Source organism: Anabas testudineus, chromosome 18 (genome assembly GCF_900324465.2).
Source record: "Anabas testudineus chromosome 18, fAnaTes1.2, whole genome shotgun sequence".
In the NCBI taxonomy this organism is placed as follows: domain Eukaryota; kingdom Metazoa; phylum Chordata; class Actinopteri; order Anabantiformes; family Anabantidae; genus Anabas; species Anabas testudineus.
Window position 1 is genome coordinate 9,895,169 of NC_046627.1, and position 2,195 is coordinate 9,897,363.

Sequence of the window (2,195 nt, forward strand, 5' to 3'; positions counted from 1 at the left end):
TCTTCCTAGAGCACTACATTTTAAAGGGTTTTCTCTTTGCTGAGATATTTTGCTAAAATATTTAAGAATATCCTCATTTTTCACCAACTTGCAAGTTGCTTTGGATAAAAGCGTTTGACAAATGACTAACAAATGACAAATATAATGAAATGTAATGCTTGTCAGGGTTTTTTGGGCTTGCTTTCAGAAACTTTATACCGTTAAACTGAAGCACCAAATCACAAAAATCATGATTAACAACCACAATATTTTGAAGGTGATAAAACATAAAGCACCTTTATATTTTGTGTCTTTGTTGAACAAAACCATTTAACATGTAACATATAACATTCATTTGACTAGAAATATATTTTATAAAAAAATAATAAAATAATTTTCAACTGTTCCGTGAAAGGAAACAAAAACACAGGAAAATGGTAAAACCTTTTTCTAATGGGTTTTCTTATTTATAGTAGATAGAAAAAAAATGGATTAGCTTTTGCTTGTGAACAGTTTTCTCAAATGGGTAAAGAGACAACTCTGTCAGAATACGTTGGTCACCTGGTAGAAACTGATACCTCTTAAACATAGACAAATAATTCAGCTAGCCAAGAAGCTTAAAAAAACTTCAATGGTTTTAATACACACGTGAGTTTCCCACAGTGAAGCAGTTCCACCAGCAGCAGCAGAGCCACCATCACTATGAAGAACACGATCTTCAATATCAAGTAGAGATGACAACAGTGGTCTGAGGGGACATCAGTCAGTGTGAAGTTCTGCAACGATGATGAAATATGTGCAACTGTCAGTGGTCCGTAAATTAGTTGTTTTCCCTGCGTCTAACTTTCTAATTAGAATGAAATTCAGAATTACATTATAGTAAATGTCATTTTACATATTTCACCATCATGCTATGAATATTCTATTTTAGATTTACTGTAGTTTACTGTAATTTCATATCAAATTACACCCAAATTTTACCCTCTAGGATAAAAAAAGTGTTTCTTTATCTTTCACATTCAATAGATTCACTTTGGTACATTTTGATTCTGAATATTTATGTAATTTGATGTATTTGTTCTTTATATTTTATGTGCTCTGCTTCTTTGTCCACTGCTCTTACTTTTTGAAGAATTATGTGAATCTGTTGAGCTTTAGAGTGGAGGAATACCTTACCTCTGACAGTCAACCTGCTCTCTGCTGATTCTCCAGCTCCAGAGATGCTGCACTTGTAGAGTCCTTCATTAGACATAGAAACACTGCGGATGATCATGTTTCCTGTAGAGCTGCTATAGATGAAGACTCCATCTTTATAGAAATCAGCTGAGGTCTGTGAGGAAGTCGTCTTGTTTCTACAAGTCAGAGTTACAGCTTCTCCCTCCATCACAGGAAGAGCAGGAATTTCCAGGATCACTGAACCATCTGAACAACAAGGATGTAAAAGTTGATTTAATGAAACACTCATGTTGAGTTTATGACTAAATGTTGTTGTCATGATAAAAACTTACTTGTGACAACAATGTTGACACTGTTGCTTTCGTTCCCCCCTCCAGCATCAAGCCAGTATTTTCCACTGTCATCTGTATAAATATTTGTAATGGTGCAGGACGACCCTGTTAATGTTCTCTTATTAGTTTTATTACATGATGATAGTTTTACTTTGGACTCACATACAACTTCACAATAAGAGACCCCCTCACAATAAAAAGTTACTGACTCATATTCAAAGAGCTGTGCTCTGTTTGGATCAATACGAAGAGAAGCTGCATCTGCAACACAGAAAAAGAAGGAGACTCATAAAACAACTAAAGAGATCATCCAGAAGTTCCATTAACAATAAAGAACCAATTCAAAATTACAAATGGCAGCATAATTCTTATAATATATCACAAAACCACAGTGAATATGTATGCTTCAAAATGCTAAATGTGTTCAGTGAGTAAATAACTGTTACTTACAAACTTTCTGATCATATTCACACAGCAGCATCATCACAATTATCACTAAAGAGACAAAAAAGAAAAAGAGAGAATTGTAAGATCTATGTGTTTCATTGATTCCTACAGTTGAAACAGTGGCCCTTGAAGGTCAGTGTATCATCTATTCTAACAACACAAATGTCAGCTGAAAGTTTGTACTATAAAGTAACAGAAACAGACTCAGAACTCACACAGTTTGATGTAGAGAGGTGTGACCTCCATGTTGTCTTGCTGCTA

General features: G+C 34.4%; 1 protein-coding gene across 1 annotated transcript; it reads right to left on the bottom strand.

The window, feature by feature from the left end:
- Nucleotides 1-200: 200 nt before the first annotated feature.
- On the bottom strand, nt 201-1,974 carry LOC113168289 (high affinity immunoglobulin gamma Fc receptor I-like; the record flags this gene model as incomplete). Its single annotated transcript, XM_033326766.1, has 4 exons — nt 201-205; nt 1,156-1,401; nt 1,488-1,748; nt 1,938-1,974. Coding segments are annotated over 4 exons (549 nt in total), but the record flags the coding sequence as incomplete, so codon positions are not given.
- Between the last annotated feature and the right edge of the window lie 221 nt (nt 1,975-2,195).